General features: G+C 40.7%; 2 protein-coding genes across 6 annotated transcripts; one reads left to right on the top strand and one right to left on the bottom strand.

Moving 5' to 3' along the window:
* Nucleotides 1–810: 810 nt before the first annotated feature.
* Nucleotides 811–6,334, bottom strand: LOC115566886 (uncharacterized). The gene is made up of 8 exons (XM_030392937.1): nucleotides 6,202–6,334; nucleotides 5,028–5,137; nucleotides 4,826–4,910; nucleotides 3,440–3,624; nucleotides 3,260–3,335; nucleotides 3,022–3,163; nucleotides 1,723–1,962; nucleotides 811–1,051 (listed from the first exon to the last, which is right to left on the bottom strand). Exons 2-8 carry the CDS (start codon nucleotides 5,100–5,102, stop codon nucleotides 994–996), a joined length of 861 nt encoding a protein of 286 aa, XP_030248797.1. The 5' UTR covers nucleotides 5,103–5,137; nucleotides 6,202–6,334; the 3' UTR covers nucleotides 811–993.
* Nucleotides 6,335–10,403: 4,069 nt separating this feature from the next.
* On the top strand, nucleotides 10,404–19,469 carry LOC115567619 (uncharacterized). Of its 5 annotated transcripts, none has more exons than XM_030394371.1 (13): nucleotides 10,404–10,698; nucleotides 12,186–12,256; nucleotides 14,580–14,669; nucleotides 14,815–14,855; nucleotides 14,980–15,075; nucleotides 15,201–15,363; nucleotides 16,099–16,191; nucleotides 16,318–16,358; nucleotides 16,481–16,573; nucleotides 16,702–16,861; nucleotides 17,024–17,121; nucleotides 17,364–17,465; nucleotides 18,269–18,761. In XM_030394371.1, exons 2-13 carry the CDS (start codon nucleotides 12,226–12,228, stop codon nucleotides 18,521–18,523), a joined length of 1,263 nt encoding a protein of 420 aa, XP_030250231.1. In that variant the 5' UTR covers nucleotides 10,404–10,698; nucleotides 12,186–12,225; the 3' UTR covers nucleotides 18,524–18,761. The 5 variants fall into 5 exon arrangements, with proteins under 5 accessions (XP_030250231.1, XP_030250232.1, XP_030250233.1 ...); XM_030394372.1 differs by having other exon boundaries at nucleotides 12,158–12,256; XM_030394373.1 differs by lacking the exon at nucleotides 12,186–12,256 and having other exon boundaries at nucleotides 10,405–10,698.
* The last annotated feature ends 80 nt before the right edge of the window (nucleotides 19,470–19,549 follow it).

The raw sequence follows: 19,549 nt of genomic DNA, 5'->3' as shown, positions 1-19,549 counted from the left end.
GCTCATGTTGCAAGCTCAAGCAAATCATTTTTGTTTTTCCAGTATCAGAGGAGAAAGGTCAGCCCGTGTTTGTGTGCGCGAGTATGCTCATGTGACAAACAGATGTCAACTGGACGAAGTAACTGCTGAATAATGCAGCTTAATTTCCTGAAAATATGTTAAAACTGACCTGAACTTTTGCTAATGTCAATTTGTTTGGTCCAGAATGAAATATCTTGAATATAAATTGCCATAACAATTTACACATACCATCTCTGGGTCCTTTGGATTAACCCTAAGTACTTTTGATAATCTTCTGACTTCATCTTGAGCACCACCATTAGTTTGACAATGTTTTTTTGTTTTAAAATATCTCAACAACTAGTAGATGTATTGCTGTGTAAATCTGGTAAACACATACATGGAAACATATTCAGAGGGAAGGTAATCACTTCAAAAGAAATAACCTAGATCCCCCTGACTGCTTTGGTACATGACTTAATGCAAAAGTAAAGACAGCTGCCATCAACTGTAGCAAATATTAGCGCGCCAACACGCTAAACTAACAGTTGAAATGGTAAACATTACACTCACTTGACATCAACATGCCAGCATTATCCTTGTGTGCATTTCTTTTCCTCAAGGGCAAGATGGTTGTCATTCTTAAAGTTTTAAGCCGGGCCTGATCCTGAGCTTGAAATGTAGCATTTTTCAAGACCTTATTCACAAGATATGTGCGCAGGCGAGCCAACCAAAGATGACACAACATAAGAACAGCAATGACTTTGCGCAAATTTAACACCATTGTCCGCCCAGGGTCACACATTTGAATGGAATTGTGAATTTTATTGTGAATAACAGACAAGAGACACCTTATTCATGTACTTTTATACAAATATTTGTCTCATAATAATAAGCTATTAAATCCATGGCTGCAACTACAGTTCTGCATCCAGCTGGCCGACTTTCCATGCATCCAGATGGGGCGTCACGACATGGTAGCTTTTGCTGTTGTCATTCCCAAGCCATCAGTAGCTTGTGGAATGGTACAAAGGCACCATAGCCCAGCTTGCTAAAAGCAAACAAGAACAGAAATCAGAAAGTATCACAATGACCGGCGTGTTTAAAGTAGATTTCAAATCAGATCTTCCACATAGATTTGGTGTTCACTTGAAACTTACAGTAAAGTTCATTGTATTTTCCTGCACGGGCTCATGAAGAAAAGACTAGATTTCAGTCCCATGGCAATTCAAGTGAGTTCAAAACCCACATCCCAAGATAACGCTTCACTTCTTAAATACTGTTATTTGAGCATGGCAAGTTTACCTCACCTTGGGATTTGCATATTGAGCTCAGCCACGAAGTGCTCAGGATTTGCTCAAGTATGTCTGGAGGCATTGTTTGCCTGTTAAATACCTGAGGGCACAGTGTGACGCCTTTGTTCACCATGAGACACTTTATTGTAATTGTATGTGTTTAACCCAGGCTGTGGGAATACTTTAACAACGGATGATCCTGCCAGAACACTAGTAGGTCCTTTAAGTGCACTGGGTCAATTTGCAAGATCATAAATCAACTTCTGGTCCTCAAACGCAGTAATAAGGATTTGTATATGAATTGTCAAAATTCAAAAAAGCAGTGAAATTATCCCAGTCAACCACCAGAGTTCAGCACTGAATGTCAAGCTGATCACCCTGAAGAAGCTACACCTTGGTTGTGTTCCAACAATATTTCTTCAGTTACCATTCAAAGTAGCTTTGTCCCCTGTGGCTACCATCATGCAATCCGTGATCAGGTGTCAGCAGCTCCACCCCGAGGTGGAGCTCTGCCTCCCCCTGCAGGTGACCCAGGTAACGAATCGTCCCTGTGCTGATCCGTCCAGATGGCAGCATGATCCTGACACGGTGACCCAGCTCCAGGTCCATGGGAGAGTGGGGTACAAAGACCCGGTGAGGCCCATGGGACGTCCTCCATGACCTCACACTGGAGGAGGAGAAGAGTTCAGCCAGTCATATCACAAAAACTGAGATGAATATGACCAATACTGTTGTACTTCTGTAGTAATATTTGTGTTACACAGGCGTGTTCTTTCTTTTCTTAACTTATATAAAAAGTCACATACAATTTGAAGTTTTGTTTGCATTTTGGGAAATACTGTTTTCTGGCAGGGGAGTTAAATCAGAAGATCGATACTACTTTGTACAGCAAATATGAAACGACAGCCAGCTATGGAGTGAGTTTATGTTCCCAAGGTCCTACATTCCCAAGTCTAATATCCTGTTAACACACATTAACTCTCCTATTGTCTTGGGGATCAAAACTCTAAGCCTTACCTTGGAAACACAGGACCCTGAGAGAGCACATACATGGAACTGAGGCATGTAAATATAGAAGTGACCCCTCAGAAACCAGCTAGCTTAGCTTAGCTTAGCACAAAGATAAAGAGGGCTCTGTCCAATGGTAGCGGAATCAAAATACCAATGACTACAAAGCTCACCAATTTGCACAATGTCACAGTTGTTCAGGCTACACAAAAACAGACTTTTGAGGAGACCTTGAGACAATTTCCTGGATATTTTTGACAGGAAATAGCGACATCTTCAGCCGAATTCGAAACCTGGTCTTTTTTCATGAGGCCTCGGGACATCTCTGTCATTGATTTTGGTGACCAAAGCACGTATTTTAAGCCAAGACATGTTTCCTCACCCTAACACAGTAGTTTTTGTGCCTAAACCTAACAAGATTTTAAACAACAACAACAACAACATAAAACAGAGAGTTGAACCTGGGGGGGGGGGGGGGGGGACGTAAAATTGCAAAATAAAAACGTGAAGTGGGAACATATCTGTGGTTTTGGAAACATAAATTGCCAGCATTTATTCTAGGAATTGTTGCTAGGTTGGTTTTGTTACCTATAGACATAGCTAGGCTGATGCTAAGCTAACCTGCTGCTGGATGTAGCTTCATATTTAACTGTGCAAATAAAGTGTGGTTGGTTTCTTTACCCAACTCTGTCCAGAACCATTCCTTCAAGGCCCGTACCTGGTGGCTGAAGATGAGGAGGAGCCAGCCCTCGAGCTCTGTGTCGATGACGAGGACAACTGGCTGCCCGACAAACTGCTTGTGTCGCCTCTTGATGACGCATCAGACCCCCTGTGTTGGAACATCGCCCTCGGGAGGCCGCCTGTTCATTAGAGAATAGCAGCTATCGTCATTATTTGATTCAGAGGCCATGGATGAGAACTTCTGAATGGTCTCAGCATTCATTCATTTAATTTACTTGAACACTCCTCGAAAACTCCATTGTCGGCTCCTGACTGGTCGTCGTAACTGTCAACTTTCACCAGCACTCCAGCCTGAGAGGCCAGCGAAGGAGAAGGAGACAAGTCGTTATAAGTGAAGTCATCGACACAGCTCCAACCACACACACACACACACACACACACACTCATAGCCACACCTGATTAAGCAGCTCTTCCTGTTTTCTCTGCAGCTCTGCAAACCTCCTTTCCCACGATGCTCTCTCACAGGCAATCCTGGTCTTGAGTGACAGTATGTCTTTCTCGGTTTTGGTCAGCCTTTTATGAAGTGCAGCCGTACGGTCAGGGCTACCTGGGATGGCTGGGATCCCTTTGCTTTCAGGGCCTGACAAATAAAGCCAAATAAGGTCATTGTGGCTCTACTTACACGTGTGCTGATGAGATCTAAAGCAGATTTACAATAGGATGTATAGACCTTTGGCTCAATAAACTAGAGCTTGTTTACAGCTTGTTCTTGGTTTGCATTTGACCCCGACAGGTGTGATAGAGTGACTTTTATTACAGTTGTTATTGAGGGCAGGCATTTCTTTATAATCTCCCCTAAAAAGGGGCTAATGCACATTTAATCCTCCTGTTGTCTTCGGGTCAAAAATGACCTGAAACTGTGTTTAACAGCAGAGAAAATGCCTTAAATGTTGTTTTTTCAACTTGCAATTTTATGACTTTTCCTAAAGTGACCCCAACATTATAAAAAGGTAAATATTGCCTTTACTCATAAGTCCATGGAAGATGTACACAACTTGGGTACAAAGATTGTCTTCAGGTCATTTTTGACCCAGTAGTTAAAATCACAGTCACAGAGTCAGTTACAGACTACAAAACACACACACACACACACACACACAGCCGATTGATCTCAGACAGAACTTCCTTGTGCAGGTACCATCCCCTTTCCACGACCCCATACACAGCTTTCGAAGATCAAAGTTCAAACAACTTCAGACACAACCATCAAGGCCCTGTTTACTAACACTTCAACATTCAGAGTGTCTAAAGGTGCTGCAGGTGACAGAACCCTCAGCTCTCTCTGTGCTGCAGAGGACAGGTCTGGGACAAGTGGGTGAAGCGGCTGCTTGTGCTCCTGTAGTGGTCGTGGTCGTCCTGTCAGATTGCCTTGTCGGTTTATGTTGTTCACATTTTACTTTTATTGGAAGTGCCTTCAGTAAATTATAATAAAAGAATGAAAAATAATAAAAATCTACTTTAGTAAAGAAAACATATATGACGGCTGTGTTGAAATAAAAACGTGTGGTGTCCACTGAATGAATGCAGAATGTCTTTCACAGTTTTTTTTATTCACTGATTCTGATGAATGACAGGTTTTTTCTTCATGCAAAATAGATTTGGCATTTAAAATGAAATGAAATTGCTTTATTTTAGATCTTCAGTGAGGGTGGGTCATTTTTGACCCAGAGGACAAAGGGGTGAAGACAACAGGAGGGTTACGGCTCAGCACACCTGCATCCACAAATTGATCTAAGCCAGCTTAAAAATCATTTAGTAAAGATTTTTTATGAGATCCTTACCCACAACTTGTTTCAGCTGCCGGCTTGTGTCCTTTGTAATGTGTTGTTCCCTTGGCAAGAATTTGATTGCATTGTATGGGCATATCTGAAGTGCAAAAAAAAACTGTCTTATATTCGCATAAAAATAATCAACCTGTATGTGTTATTGACGAGATATCCAACTGTCGGTACAAATTACAAATTGCGAGGAGCAAACACTCACCCAAAGGAACCTGCAGGTGCACAGGATCCCCTTGAACGTCCATGTAAACACAGTCCAGAGGGTGTACCTTTTCATGTTGAAGCATATTCACCTCACATTGTGCTACTTGACTGGGGAAAGAATCATCTATTACAGCCAGTGGTGGGATTACCTCATCTAAATAGTAATTTAGTTTAACTAACAGTAATCCCGTTAAATGACACATTAACATTCACAACATTTCAAAGAGAAATATTGTCCTCTTCACTTTTCACCACATTTATCTGACAGCTTTACAAATTGAGATTTTACATAAAAAAACATTTGAGGAGCTTTAAAATCATGATGCAGTGTGATCATGTGCACCTACTAAACATTATATTACATTCGGGCCCTAACTATTATACAGATAATCTGTTACATAATCAGTTAATATAAAATTAATCAGCAACTGTTTACACAATTGATGAATTTTTATGTGATATATACATTTTGCTTATTTTCTCTTAATTAAATAAAATTAAACTGAATAATTTTCAATTTTAGACCGTTAGTTCGACAAAACAAGACATTTGAAAGTGTCACTTTGAGCCTTGTCTAATTGTGATAGGTAACTTTCAATAAAAAACAAACAAATAATACATAAATAAATAATCAAGAAAATAGCCTGTAGATTAATCGATAATTCAATAGAACCACTAGTTGCTGTAGAAAAATAAGACAGCTGAAAATTAGCTCCACCTCAACAACAATAAAACTCTCCTTAAATACAAACGCTTGAGTGATCATAAATATATAGTCCATAATGAAATAATATTAATTGACAAGTAGCATTGTTCTGCATGAAATACGTTTACTTTAGTAACATTCCCAATTACTTCTACGTGTAATTGAGTATTTGTTCATTGTGTTGTTGTTACTAAATGATCTGAACACTTCCTCCAACACTGATTACAGTGCATTATGAGGTGAAACGAACGATGTTGGATCTCTACATTGCATTGCACTGATGACTGTTACAGATTTTATTTTTATTGAATCGTGGTCTAATAAGTCCCATGGATCAGGTGTAGCTTGGTAAAGATAGTAGGTGGCTGCCCTGTTGTGACCTCATACACAAACAAACACACATACAACAGAAACATAGGTGGCAGTGTGCCATGGGAGAAATGTACAGACGGAGCTGGACACTGACCTTTGCCAGGAGCTCAACTGTAGGATGTGAGGAAACAGTCCCATGTAGGGTCAGGAGGAAACGGTAGCTCTCATTTCTGCTCAACATGTCTGTCCTAGTCCACGGTGAACGCTAATGACTGACCTGTTGCTATGCCCCGAGTGTGTGTGATGCAGTGCTGCTGACGACTGCTGGGTAGGTAAATCTTGTCTAATCTTCTTACTTGTGCAGTTAACACAGTCCATTTACATCCAGGCAGCTTAATTTGGTGCACTGAGCCTCATCTATAAACAATGTGTATAAGCCTCCACACGCAGTGCAACTGTTACCTCTCCCTGTTGGAGGATTCAGTGTCAGCATCCATCTGTTGTGAAGAAACACACAAATGCTAGGCCAAAAATGTCCCATTTAAATCATGATGTGCTTTATTTACAATGCCATACTGTGACCACATCACACATATACGTATTCTCTTTGTTTGTTTTGTTTCTATTTCAATGTGCCGGTGTAGGAACTCCAAACAACAAACGTGTCACTGTGGCCTGCAGTGTACTTACACTAGAGTGTTGTTCTGTTGTATTACTCTCTGTGGACATTGTGCCCTTCGTTCTGTAATTTCAAGACAAAACTTTCAGGGGATTACAAATTATTTCTTTCATTGTCATTTGTTTCTCATTTTGTGGTTTTGGGTATCAAACTGGAACAATGTCCTATAGTGCGGTACTCACTCATTTAGACCCCTGCACCCTGGAAAGTTACACTGCAGTGAATATACAAACTTTCTGAGAGTCAAATAGAGCTCGATGGTTAGATTTATCTGATTTCATGTAAATAAACCAGCGATCTTACTTTCCATCAGTAGATGGTGGTCAGGAACGGGATTATTAAGGAGTTGTTTGTCCGAAACCGCTGCATCATATATCTCACTCTCTGGGAAATAAGGTGTGAAAACGCTCTCTGTTTGTTCCAAGTTGATAATCCTGTTTATTGTTACAATGCAAGAGCCTTTGGTTTCAAAGTAAAGCTGGGCAATCAAGTGAAATGTGAGCCGACAGGCAATATCTACCTGTGCGTGAATAGGCGTATAGATTTTAGGCCTTACATCGACAGCTTCTGTTCAGGTTTGTTGTGTTTATGTGTTTTTCAGGGACGGAAAAAAAAAAACCGTCTTTCATCTCAAGTCATATGCAAACAAATAAACAGTGGTACTAAATTCCTCCTCTCATACTATGACAGTGATGTTTCACTTATGTCATCATTCATTTGACTTTGAGATGGCAGCATGTGACTATATCAAATGATAGTGTTTTCATAGGAACTTTTTGGAATGGAAATGATGGGGATATTTACATAGAGATCTGTGAGGCAGAGGATCAATCTAAGATACCACTGTGAATAAACGACTCAAGCATATGTGTGGATATATTATGTATGTTTACGTACACGTTTGTCTATCTGTGTGTTTTTCCGTGTAATAGGTATACATGTATGAAACCAAACCCCCTTAAAACAATAGAGACAGAATAAATGCTGCCGATGTTTTGTGGGGGGGTTTTCTGGATATGTTGAAACGTTACATTTCTTTGTGTTGCTATGTTCCTATAGGTTCGGTGTTCAATATCAACTTGTGAAAATTCTGCACTCATGCTCTGGTTAAGTCTACGCACAAAAAACACTTGGTTAGGGTCAGGAAAACATTATGTTTTGGCTTAAAATACCTGTTATGTTCACCAAAGCACAGCTAGAGATGTCTTATTTAAAACACCTTTTGTTGCCACAAATCTGGCTGAAAATCTCCAGAATTCCCATTGAAATGTTCAGTTTTTTGGCACCACAAACCCTCATGAACTCTGTAAAATATCCAGCAATATCACACTTACAATGGTTGAAACTCTGGGGTCCCCTGTCAAAACTAAATGCAGTGGGTTCACCCTTTACAAATGTGAAACACAGTCTCAAAAGTGGTTAAGCAGCCGTCTCACCTGCGTTGTGATCATGCAGTGAGACATTTTGTGGACATATTAATATGGTACGTAGCCTATGACACATACAAATATTAACATATGAATGGTTTGCAGAAATGTTAACTGCCAGTGCCACATTTTTTTCTGCCAACAGGGCTGGTAGCATAACGTATCTTGGATTGATAACAGAGAAAATGTCATATTAGGCGGTGAACTCTCAGTCCCACAATGTTTATAGATATAATGAGGAGCATGTGTGTGACATTTCTCTGAGGAAGTAGGAGAAAGCCATTCCAAGAAAACTGGAGAAGTGGATCATCTCAACTGCAAACAGAAGATGCTGTCATATCTCAATCTGGATAAATCACATGGACAATATGGGCACAAAGTCAGTAGACCAAGAAATGTTAGCCCACTTGTCCCTGTGCTTTGTTATATATTATTACAATTAAAAAGTGACGAAAGAAAAAAAGACATATTGGTAATTGTTGCTACAAAAACATTTGATTGTAAGTGATGGGGAACAAAACCAGCAGTCCTTTCCAGTGGCGGTTCTAGACCAGTTTTAATAGGGGGGCCCAGGTCGGGGCCGGCTTTTTTGTTAGGGGGCACATACAACCCGGGAAAAAAGGATAAATCCCTCATTCAGACAAAACAGTGTTTACAATTTCAGCAATTTGGATTGGGTAGTAAACTGCTGAGACACTTTATTTCAGCCTTTCCCTTCAAAACAAAATCATTGCAAGAAATCTGTCATTGTATTATTGATGCAGACTCACTGTCAGGGGGGCCACAGGGGGGTCCAGACTCAGAGTTACGGGGGCACTGGCCCCTGTTGCCCCCCCCCCCCCCCCCCCCCCCCCCCCAGAACCGCCCCTGGTCCTTTCTCAAAGTAAAGAAGAAGCTAATATATGGTTGTTGGTGGTTGTTTTCAATCTTTATTGTGTGAAATGCCCTTTTTTTGCATTGCCCTAATATCCCCTCAGGAGACGCAAAGAGGAAATGTTGTGTTAAAAAGGCTGTAACTTTGTTGATCTTTCCCAGAGGTAGTTATTAACTTCTCATGTCAGCTTCTGTTCTGTTCACCACCAGTGTGTGCAAAAGGAAACCGCTAAAGCTGCTGATATCTATTGCAATGTACACATTAGTATCAGAAATTTTTTTTACAACTAGTTTATTTCTATTATTATTTTGTTTATTACTTCTATGCATTGAACTCCACTAGCAACAGCAATCATACAGACTAAGTGTTTTGGAGTCTTTTAAAATCAGTAACCACAACAGCTCACATTCCACCTTTAGAAAACAATATAACCTGGAACAGTATGACATTACAAATAACATCCAAAGCTATAGATCATTCTCTGGTCCGCATCTTTGGTCACAGCACCTTGAATAAGCCACACACAGCAGACAACATCTCATGTGTGTCACGCAGCTGCAATGAAGAAAAGAAAAAAAAAAGGGAAGGACTTCTGTCACCTGAATTGTGCAAGTGCCTTTTGTGTGGTGCCCAAGAATTCTACGTTCTTTTTGGCCACAAAGAGGTAATTGTAGTCTGCGGGGGCTGTATGGCTGGCAGAGAGCAGGGAGTCTGATTTCACATTGTGTTGAACAGAAACTAGCAGTTTCCTATACAATCGCACCCACAGGGCACTGAAACCTCACCTGTACTTTTACACTTTAGCGAAAAAAAGGTTTTAATCCACTGAGTTATTTACGTGAATCTTTAATGACCGGGTGCACAGTTTTTAGTTAACTTTCATAATAGCAACCCGACACTTTGAGGTTTGGATGTAACGTAATATCTTCTTTTATGTGAACTCGGCACACAGTGAAGTGGCATTGAAAGATGAAGTATTTTTAGCGCAGTCTTACTAAACGTTAGATTTTTATATATATATATATATATATATATATATATATATATATATATATATATATATATATATATATATAATTACAGTTGAATAATCTGTTCTCCAATTCATTAATTCAATCTTTATTTAAATAAAGGGCACGCTGTCATTGTTAATGATGTCGGGGGAAAAAATTAAAAAACAGAATAGATTATATGTGATAACGAAGAGAAAAAAAAGAAAAAGAGTGTTTTGTTTTAGCGTTTAATCTGAATTTCTACTGGGTCAAACGGATTTAAAATTCATCACTGTCACAATGGGATCATTGGGGAAATGTGCTTTCAGTTTTGACACATGATGCTCTAACTTAACCTGCATGTTGAGATAACAACCGAAGTGAACTTCCGGGAATCATTACCGCATCACTTCTGGCGGCATCTTCTCAGACCCACCCGGCAACAGCGGGGGCCGTTAGTCTCCTCCTCTCACGCTGGTGTAGCTGTGCAGGTGAGAGTTTCCACTTGTTGGGTCGCCACTACAGTGCTGTCGGCAGGAAGAGGAGGGGGGAGGTGACAGAGAGTCAGCAGAGAAAGGGAACAGCACAGAGAGAGAGAGAGAGAGAGAGAGAGAGAGAGAGAGAGCTCATTCACTTCAACCGCAGCTGACGAAAAAAAACCCTACAAAGTGCCCAGCAGGTGAGTGGACCTTCATTGAAAAACATCATTGATTTTTAGATGATGAATTTTGTGAGTCTGATTTGATTTAAGCTAAATGGAGCTTTGGTGTGTGTGCACAGGGAACCACAGGTCGACGCAGGTCAACAACAGTGGTACCATTGTAGCCAGGCAATGATGCAGCAGGGAAATGTTTGTTTTGAGGTTTCCGTTAAAGATGTTATTGTATGTGTGCACCGTTAACAAGTTGCATCAAGAAACTGTTGATCGTTAATAATCACCTTGACAATTATACGAGTGGATCTTTATGAATCCAAATATATTTTGGTCAATTGAAAGAATCAAGCAAAATAATACTATTTTTTTAAAAAGTTGCATTTATCTTATCAGTTTCCTTGATGATTTGAATTTTTGTGATGATTTGAATTTTTACGTCTCAAAAATTAGTCAGATCATTCCATTTTGTCTGATTTTCAAATTATTCGCAATCATTGTCAGTTTTTTGGTCCTAGCATCAACACATAGACACAAGTTGGTCACATTAATGAAATAGTGTCTTATGAGGATGATGAAATATTCAGTTCAGGAATTGAGGCCTCTTTCTGCTTTGTTTACCTAGACCTATAATCACATCTTCCACATGATTCACTGGTGCAACATATTGAAAATGCACATGGGGAGATTACGTGACAAGACCAAAATGAAGGTGTGATTAACGACATTGTGATTAAGCACCTGAACACCTCTTGAGTGTCACCAAAAAGAAGTCTCATCTTTCATTTTTTTTCCAATTAAACTCTCCATTTTGACCTGGAAGCCAAAATGGCCACTGTTGTTAGCCAGTTTCCAGGGTGTAGAGCCCACAGGAGCCCGAGCTGGGATCCAGGGGAGAGGGGAAAATAACAAGCCGCGACGCTTCGCAATTCTCCCAGAGGGGCAGAATGAGGAACAAACACATTTTAATTACGTTCTCTGACAAACCACCGTGAACAGAGAGACACTGAAATTATTTAAGCAGGAAAGACCTCAAGATTTTTAAATGTCCTGACCAATTCAGGCTTTGGTTCGGGGTGAAACTGTGTGTAAAAGTGTGAAAACGTGAGCTTTAAAAATCTCACATTCGTCAATTTTCTTTCTACTGTGACTCAGCCAAAACAATTAAGAGATCGGTTTCAACAGAACAATTAGAGGATTGTAGAAAGAGGAGGCCACAGATGACTTAGCTTCTCACAGATCAAAAGAGCTGCCCGGGTGAGTTACAATAAGGGGCCTCGGCTGTAGTTCAGAGACTATTAGCGTGAGTAAACTGTTTGTATTGTTCCCACGTAACTATCCATGGCACAAATCTCTTGTCAGCACACACATTGAGTTTGTTAGAGCTCAGTTTATTCTGCAAGAAGAGATTTGTCACTTGGCCTGTGTCAAACTTTGTGGACGCTTTATTCAAGTTAACTGTTCGTCTTACCCTTCCCTTTACAAGGATCTTGACAGATGTGACTTCATTACAGGCTGGATAAAGAGCTCTCTCCCCTTTCTGCCGATGTGATAATGGCCTCTACCAATTTTATAAAAGACACAGGTGAGAGTGTGTGTGCTTACTTAAAATCACTGTAATGGATCATATTGATGTCTCCACTCAGAACCATACTGTGAATACGTTCTTCCTGCCAATTTTATCTGTCAAGTCAAGTCAATTTTATTATATACAGCGGGCCAAAATCACAACTTTGCCTCAAATGACTAAATCAACATGTACAGCATTAGACACCCTCAATCCTTAGACCCTATATTCAGATAAAGAAAGGAAAGAAGGGGGAAAAAAACAAACGAGTGATCCGTCATCCAGGACAGACAGATCCGCAATTAGATGTCATATGTACAAAGAAGAGATAATTATGGAACAATCAGGATGAGATTGACTTATAGGTAGGCTCCTGCAGTATAGGGGCCTCATTTATGACATGGACTAGATAAATTTTAAGACTTTATGACTTAAGCTGGTGATGCAGTTTGGGACACATACGCACAAGCTATTAACAATGTGTGGTAATGGCAAACTCGGTAGCTGCATGTTTGGTTTTGTTCGTCAACTCACTATTAAGTTTACTAGATAATACATGTCCCCTTAACTTCAAACTCCTCTACCATCGCCATGATCTCGTTTTGGATTTTCTCTTTCGGCCCGCAGCTGTTTCAGACTGAACCCTCCTTTGTGCTGCCACTACATGAAGGGAAATCGCAAGGCAGGTGCCGTCAATTTAGGTTAAGCCAGGGTTTTACACTCAGCATCTGTTAGGAATCATAAGCAGACCATTGGAAAGTAAAATTTTGTTCAAATACAAAATGTAAGATCATTTTAATAAATGAGGCCCCAGGTCTTGCTCAAAGACACTACGGCAGGCCACATGACCACATGTGGTTCAACCTGAAGTCTCCCTCTGCCTGTTGAGACATGCCTGTTCATTCATGGTTTCTATCCCAAGCATCATATGAATTCAATTTACTGTAAAGTGTATATTTTGTGCCGTGTAGGCTACATAATAAATTAGATGAAAACCTTGTAAACAAGAATGACGCAGCGTATATCTCAGCATACAGTCCCCTTTATCGGCATGAATCTGTACTCAATCATACATACCAGCCACCTAAATACGGCTGATTCTTTTCAAGATCCATGCATTGTTCCCTGAGAAATTATGGAAAAGGAAAACAAAAATCAACAACAGCAAAAATCTCGTAGTTTTAAGAATTCCTGGATCTGTTCCTTTATCAGGATCCACACTGAAAGTGAATGAGGTCTATTCTGTTGAGCCATTTTTGTGTAATCCTGCCGACAAACCAACCAACCTGCAAACAGACAAACTGTCACAGGTGAAAAACTAAACCTCCTTGGCTGAGGTAATGACTCGCTCATAGTCGCTAAACGGGTGTTTGCCAAAAAGAAACTCTGGGACTCCGGTGTCACCCTCCCAAAAGCAAAGATGTCATGCTGCAGCTCTCTCATGAATAGATGACACGTGCATGTTGGCATAGCTACTGTACAGCGCACCAGGGCTGCACGTGTGGCCTCACACGCATACACATGCACGCTGGGATAAGTTTAAACTCTGTCTGCTTCATCTATTTCTTTATTGCTCTCTTTATTTACATTTGTGTATATTGAAGAGTCGGGTGCTATCAGTCATCAATCAGTTAAGTAGATGCTGAGATGAGTCCCATTAGGATTCATCCTCTGGGCATCATGAACATCTGTAACAAGTTCCATGGCAGGCCCTTCAATAAGTGTGATATTTAAAGCTATTACAAGGAACTTTAATATTTTGTTGAATCTGGCGGCCCCTGTGGACAAGAGATGAGGATGGTGAAACATCGTACACCACCATTAGAAATGTTCTAATTCTAGGCCTTATCCGACCTAGTGACATCAAGAATAACTATGAGCCTATAACTACACAGACACATCTTCTTGCTGGTGGCCTTGCTTGATTATGTAGGCCATATAGATGCATCAGAATTAACTTGAGACTGTTTCATAATCAGTAAAAAGTTCCTCGTAGTACGTTTAACTAAAGACTTAAGTCAACCTAATGATGGGAAAAGGCCGGAAAGTAAGGAAGCTACCAGAATCAGCAGGTGTTCCCTCTGAGGACCATGCATTAATGTGCAAAACCCTCTCCGGCTAATAAGTTTACTAGCCACACTTGCATTTAAGTATTTCTTGTTTCCTTAAAATCACCTGAGGAACTTATTCCGCTGTGTTTTTCTTCGGCAACCGATGCAAGACAAATATTGTCCTTGCATTGTTAAAAGTGTCTGGCTAGGCTAAATAACTGCAATTGATTTCACGTGTTCTGCTTTCCCTAAACTTAAATACATGTCTTCCCCACTATGTTTCCCAACAGGCTTCACTGGAATGCTGAGCCTCCTCCTGTTAGGAATACTTCTGCCGTCAGTATTTTCAGTAACTTCCATGCCGCCCAATACAACCGACGGTAAGGCAATGACCACCACCCAACCAGCCCCCAACAACCTCCACAAAATAATCTGGAGGCAAAGGAATTAATGTTGAGCTGTTTCAGTCGTCTGTTTCTGTGTCTTTCCTTCCCCTCGATCTTGACGTCCGCCTTTTTCCCACAGGTATGAATGGAACCACTATTCTTATTTCACCAATGAGCATGGCAAGTCGAACTTATTCGAGAGAAGTGTATCGTCGTGTTTGTCTGTTTTACATCATCACTCATTGTTCTCCGCCCTTTTAGACTCTCCTCTTCATCACGGTCCTTTCATCCCTCTCAAACACAGATATACTGCCCCTCGTTCATGTGTAACTACACGGACTGCTACATGATGCACGCCAGTCAGAACGCCACCTCATGTATAGCTTGGTCCTTCTGTCAGGTAGGTGGAGCAAAAGACACTGACTTCTCTTAACATAGGGGTCAATGATGTTTTTTATTTAAAGGAAGAAAAGGGGAATGCACTTAAAATTTGTCTTTTTAATGTGTCCTTCTGCAATGCATCAGCTGATGAGACAGACGGACATGAGCTACGTTGCCGGCTGCGTCGCCTCCTGTGCTGAAAGCTGTGTCGACGCCTCTCAGACCAACTGCTCTGTGAACTGCTGCAACTCCACTGGCTGCCTCAATGCCACGTTTGCATCCATGATGATGATAATGACAACCACAGGTGAACTCAGACTCACCTTCCACATCTTTAACCTCCTCCTCTCACAACTCCGGAATCTGCTGCATGTTCCACCAACTCATTCGCAGGAATTGACGTCGGCATTGTGCATATCTGTCAACCATAAATATGTTGATGGTCTGATTAGGTGTAGGCACATAAACCACTTGGATAGGGCTAGGAAAAGCTCACATTTAGGCTTACAATACCTTTTATTTTGCCACAAACACAGCTGGAAAATGTCCCAATCGATCTGTCTTGACATCTCACTGAAAAATCTTTCTTTTTTTGTCACAAGAATCGGTGCAAAACAGTCTTTCCACCTGGAATTCAACCTCCATGATTGTTTTTGTTTCACTAAATAACAAGATGTTTCTGCTAACTTTTTCAGGATTTGTTTTTTGTGCATTGAGATGTATTATATTATATATTTTTCTGACCCTAACCAGAGCATAAGAACAAAAATTTAAATGTAAAGTTGCGACGTAAAACAACAAAGTTCCAACATATCTGTGGCTTGCAGAAATGTTCAGTGCCGAAATGTATTCTGGCAATTTTCGTTGCCCACCAACACTACCAACTCAGGAGGCTTAGCATTGACCATTGCCACCCAATCCCCCACAACCAACCCTACAGAGGGTCAGCAAGCGCATAGTCTGGAACCAGCACAACCACTGCCTCTTCAGCACCTATCACCTTTAATTCAATCAGTGCTTTTTAACTCATTAACACCTTCAGCTCCCTCTACAGATGGACCAACAGCCATGACCCAGACCAGCACCACCATGGCGACCTCAATGGATTACACCAGTCAGCCACCAATCTCCAATGGTACGCTTTGTTTCACCAGATTATAAGATTCACCTTCCAGACGTTTTCTCAGCGTGCAAATAAAAGAAAAATATTGTTTTCTGTCTGTCCCTACCCTTGATTGTGACATCCATCTCTTTGCCACAGACATGACTGGAACCACTATGCCATATACTACAATGAGCATGGCAAGTCAAACTCATTCAAGAGAAGTGTATCGTCGTGTTTGTCTGTTTTCCCTCATTTACTTGTTCGCCACCCCTTCAGACGCTCATCTTCATCACGGTTCTTTCATCCCTCTCAAACACAGATATACTGCCCCTCGTTCATGTGTAACTACACGGACTGCTACATGATGTACGACAGTCAGAACGCCACTTCATGTGCTTTGGGCTGCTGTCAGGTAGGTGGAGCAAAAGACGCTGACTTCTCTTATCAGAAGGGTCGGTGAAGTTTTCATTTAAAGGAAGAAAAGAAAGGCGAATAAACTTAAAATGCATCTTTCTAATGTGTCCCTCTGCAATGCATAAGCTGATGAGACAGACGGACATGAGTTACGTCGCCAGCTGCGTCGGCTCCTGCGCTGAAAGCTGCGTCAATGCCTCTCAGACCAACTGCTCTGTGAACTGCTGCAACTCGACTGGCTGCCTCAACGCCACGTTTGCGTCCATGATGATGACCACAACCACAGGTAAGCTCTTGACTCTTACAGTTCTGTCTTATTTATCGTCCTCACACTGTCCTTGATTACATTTCATCTTAAGAGTCATGACTGCATGTTTACAGACGTGCACTATTAGTCCTAAGTCTGAAGTTCTTTTCATACTGTACGTTGTTCCTCGCATGATTTTAGACATGGTTAGAACAACAACAGTGGAAACGACGACGACGACAACAACCACACCAACCACTACGATGATGGCCTCCATTCCACCACCGACAGCAGATAATGTAAGGACTAAAGGGCTGCATGTGTGAGTGTGTGCTGACGTATGAACGGATGCATAACGCGAAACCAAAACGCTTCTGCTGCTGAAAGTCAGCGTGCCAATTCCCAGTGGATGTGATAACAATCTGCCATTCATCTGACGTTTCAAATTGGACAATAAAACAGTTACTGCCATACAGTGTGAGCCAGGCCTGGTGTCAGATTGGTGTCACCAATTTTTCTTCCGTGTTGTTTTTTTTTTCAGGGAAAGAAATGCCATCAAGGAACATGCATGGGTTCAACCTGCTACACAGATTTTGGACAGGCAGCGCTCCAAACATGCTCCTCTGCACAGCCGCACTGTCAGGTGAGAACTGACACACACAACTTAATACAAATATGCTGTGGTACAATTCCAGCAAATTCCTGAGTATAAGACCAAGATGAAAATGTGGAAACATCTGCAGTCGTGGCTTATTTCGGTAAATATTTTTAATAGTTTTTGGCTTGAACTTACCTCACCCCACATTCTCAAACTGCAAGAATAATGCTGATCATTTTATCGATTTAACAAAGTATAAAGTTGCCAGGAAGCCAAAATACTAGAAAAATGACACAGGCTTCTCTTCATTTTTCTTGATTTAGCTCCCAACTTCCAACAGTTCCACTTAATTCGATCAAACCTAATCAAATATAAGAAAAAACATAGTTGCTTTTATTTGGATCGGCATCAAACTGATACTCTCAGACTTGATACCAGCCACGCTAATCTGATTTTGTTCATCAAGATCAATGCATTGTTCTTTGAGAAATTAATGAAAATGGGATGAAAATCAAAAATAAAAACTGATTTCATAATAGAGAGACTGAGACCGATCCTGTATCCAAGTTTCGGACAAATGGACACTGACCTCCTTGGCAGAGGTGAAAATCTATTGTATTAATCGTTATTGTGCTTTGTTTTAGTAGGCATACAAATCACTAAAAACAATTGCACACAGTTTTGGTTTCCCCAGCTTTTCTCTACATGATATAAAACAAAATTAAGTAACAAATAAGTACACAGACTCCAGAGGGTTTAAAACTAAATCTCAGTCTCACATTTAGACATTTTATACCACCTATAGGTCCCCCACTGTTCTTTCTTGATCACTTCTTTTGCCTTTGCAGCTGAAAAAAGAGATGGTAAGTTCCGACATGAAGTGGACAGCAGGCTGCACCGCCAACTGTTCAGCCGAAGCCCCGTGCAAGCAATCCACAACCCCTCCATGTCACCTGGAGTGCTGCAACGCCACCATGACCTCCTCCTGCCTAAGGCTGAACGGCACGCTGAATGTCCCCAATTTCGCCACAAGAGGTCCTCACCTTAACACAGAATTGAGCGCTTCCTTACTTTGCCTGCTCGCCATCGCCTTACTGCTGTAAGTGAGTGCCAGCATGCTCAGCTGCTGTGTGGATCATAAAGTAACCAGAGCTTTGTTTAACTCTCAGTCCCGCCAGTCGGGGGGGAAAACAATAAAAAGCTTAGCAGTGCAGAGGTTAACACTACATGTTGTTCATATGTGATTGTACTGTATATACGTATAGAGATTTGGTAAGGTCTCAGTTACAATGTTGATTTTATTTCTTGTTTTTATAAAAAATTCCCAATCAAGTTTTTTAATCTCTGGTTCAAGACTCAATGAAACATGTCTTTGAACAGTATTTCTAAATGAAAATCAAAAATCAAATCATGGCGGAGGCAACTCGGTCCTCACATCATTACAGACTTAGGGTCCAAATCGTGGTTCTAATTACCAAGAACAAAACATTTCGTCTCAGTGAACCCGTCATTTTAAATTGCTGAAAACCTTGTCACTTGTTTTAGCCATGACCTTGCCCATAACTGGAATTGAATTCACTTGTTGAAAGCCAAAAACAGTTTTGTTTTGTTTGTGCCTTCACACTTTCAAATGATTGTAGTCTAATTTCATTTTTTGGAATTGGGTGAGTGAGCCTAAAGAAATAAACATCTCAGTGAACACATTTTATTACCACACGCTCTCTCTAGATGATCATTTTTCCTCAAGCCATTGTGAGAGTGACGCAGCTATGACTCTAAATGCACTTTATGAAACACAGATGTCGGGCTGTAACAGGGTGTCCTGAAGGTTTGCTGAAGCATTGCTGTAGACATACTCGTAAAAGAAAAAATAATCTGTGAATCGTGAGTTGGATGTTCATACTGTGTGGTTTACAAAGTATATTTTATGGTATAATGGTGTTGTTGTGTAAATGTTAAATGAAAGCTTTATTAATCTCTTATTCTAGTTGTGTGTGCTGTATGAAATATACGGATTGTAAGAAAAATAAAATAAATTTCATGTACAAATGAATAGTTATTTGATTAAGTCATATTTGTATTGTTAAATTCAAAAGTCTGCGAACATGCTGATAGTCTGGCCCAACAAA

Source organism: Sparus aurata, chromosome 17, assembly GCF_900880675.1.
Source record: "Sparus aurata chromosome 17, fSpaAur1.1, whole genome shotgun sequence".
Taxonomy (NCBI): Eukaryota; Metazoa; Chordata; class Actinopteri; order Spariformes; family Sparidae; genus Sparus; species Sparus aurata.
This window is presented reverse-complemented; position numbering and strand designations above follow the sequence as displayed.

Excerpts from the sequence above, each read along its gene's own strand:
- LOC115566886 (XM_030392937.1), bottom strand. The coding sequence starts at position 5,102 with ATGAAAAGGTACACCCTCTGGACTGTGTTTACATGGACGTTCAAGGGG. Across the intron at positions 3,625-4,825 it reads GCAGCTGAAACAAGTTGTGG|GCCCTGAAAGCAAAGGGATC; the intron begins GTAAGGATCTCA and ends TTTATTTGTCAG. Across the intron at positions 3,336-3,439 it reads AGGAAGAGCTGCTTAATCAG|GCTGGAGTGCTGGTGAAAGT; the intron begins GTGTGGCTATGA and ends CTGGCCTCTCAG.
- LOC115567619 (XM_030394371.1), top strand. The coding sequence starts at position 12,226 with ATGGCCTCTACCAATTTTATAAAAGACACAG. Across the intron at positions 14,856-14,979 it reads TTATTTCACCAATGAGCATG|ATATACTGCCCCTCGTTCAT; the intron begins GCAAGTCGAACT and ends TCTCAAACACAG. Across the intron at positions 16,574-16,701 it reads GTGCTTTGGGCTGCTGTCAG|CTGATGAGACAGACGGACAT; the intron begins GTAGGTGGAGCA and ends GCAATGCATAAG.